This window comes from Primulina huaijiensis, chromosome 16 (assembly GCF_012295235.1).
Source record: "Primulina huaijiensis isolate GDHJ02 chromosome 16, ASM1229523v2, whole genome shotgun sequence".
Classification (NCBI taxonomy): Eukaryota; Viridiplantae; Streptophyta; class Magnoliopsida; order Lamiales; family Gesneriaceae; genus Primulina; species Primulina huaijiensis.
The window spans coordinates 16,000,310-16,002,114 of record NC_133321.1 but is presented as its reverse complement, the minus strand read 5'-3'; the positions used below and the strand labels follow the sequence as shown (position 1 = coordinate 16,002,114).

Here is a 1,805-nt window from a genome sequence, read left to right as displayed (position 1 = left end):
ATGAGGACAATATTACATACTCGCCTGGAATTATTTAGACGATATAAAAAAATCTCTGAACCCAAAAAAATACGAGATGGAAAAAAATTGTCATATCTACTAATGAAAGCACATTATTTACACAACACCCTACTTAAAAGCTAATAATTAGATCAATTTTATTTTGAAAATAAAGTAATTCTAAAACTTATTGTTCCACTTAGTTTCAAGAATCATCCCAGATTCATAAAATAATTATAACACACTGATGAGAAACCTAAAGTAACAAATTTATCTAACCTCAAAGTCAAAGAGGATATATAAAAATAGTAACGATGATGAAGAAAACAACACTACGCCATTCATTTAATACCAACAATATGAGTGATCCATTCAAGGCATCACACAACTTGCACTAATTATTTATACATTGTAATATAATATAATATAATATCATTAAACCCCAAATGCTAACTTCCCAAAAAAATACCAAAACTAAAATTTCAAACCACCAATAATTTCTCCCAGTGGATATGGACAAGAAATCTGGCTAATACATGTTTTTGTTTTTACTCAAATCTAACTCAATAATCAAACATCTCCACAGATGCCATTAGAGGTTGTTGATCAAGTCCCATCAAGTTCCATGGATTGTTCAAGAAACCATCAGCAAATCCCATATGCTGAAACTCATCAGCCTCGAATACACAGCTGCCGCCGGAGGCGGCTGAGGCGGAGGCGGCGGCGGCGGCGGCGGCGGATGAGGAGCTGATGAAATCAAGAATTTCATTCAAAGAATGGAGTCTTTGACTGAGTTCCATCATTTGAGCCCTCAAGATTGAATTTTCAGCCTCAAGATTCACATAGTGTTGCGTGGTGGCACTTATGTTGGTCAAAATCTGGCTGTTTCCATCGGTGAGCTGAGTAATCTCCGCCGTCAGATCATCCAAATGCTTCTGTTTTCTCATCCTCGAACGCCTGGCAGATTCCCGGTTCGACTCCATTCTCTTCCTCTTCCTCTGATCAACAGCCTTCAGCAAATCTACTCCCTCTGAACCGGAGTTCTGAATCTGCGGTGAACTGGAAGAAGTCCCACTTGAAGAAGACATTGTTTTCTTTTGGTGTTTAAATTATCAAATTCTTTTGATTCAGATATCAGGATTAGGTTATATACTATATGATGATATTTTATTTACTACAAAGTTGTTTTTTAAGAGTTATTTATGAGAAAACGTAGAACCAGTAAAGGAAAACAACCGAGAAAGATTGAACAAGATGGGTCCGGCGCCTGAGAGAGGAATTAATCATAAAACCGGAACGGATGATTTCACTTACTACAGGAGACATGAATCTGAAACATCGAGATCAATATTATCAGCAGCATGAAGAACGATGCTTTTTACAGAAATCTAAGAACCCACAAAATTTCTTTCTGATTCGGCAGAGTAACAGTCGAAATCTCGAGATTAAATGGTCACAAATCCCCAAAAACAGAAACCCAGATCCCTAAATCGAACAGAACAATCTCACCAACAAACGAAGAATCAGGCCAGGAACTAGCCCAGAATTTTTCACCTTTTTTCTGCTGAAATCTGAAGAGGAATACAATACAAGAACCCAGAGCCCAAAATGGAGCAGAATCTCCCCCACAAAACGATGAATGATGCCCAGAAAAGGCAGAGAAGCAGAATAAAAGTATAGCTAAAGAAGGAGAACCTATAGGTAGGATAGAAAAGAGAAGAGGAAGAGGTTTTTGAGGCTGGAGATGGGCTCGTTAAATAGGAGGAAAGGTAGACAAGAAAATCAAGAAAGTTCACGGAAAATCA

The 1,805-nt window shown here is 37.6% G+C and overlaps 1 protein-coding gene across 1 annotated transcript; it reads right to left on the bottom strand.

Annotated features, from left to right (window-relative positions):
• Positions 1-318: 318 nt before the first annotated feature.
• LOC140962023 (bZIP transcription factor 44-like) lies at positions 319-1,805 on the bottom strand. Its single transcript, XM_073420863.1, has one exon. The coding sequence runs from the start codon at positions 1,086-1,088 to the stop codon at positions 564-566; it is 525 nt and encodes a 174-aa protein (XP_073276964.1). The 5' UTR covers positions 1,089-1,805; the 3' UTR covers positions 319-563.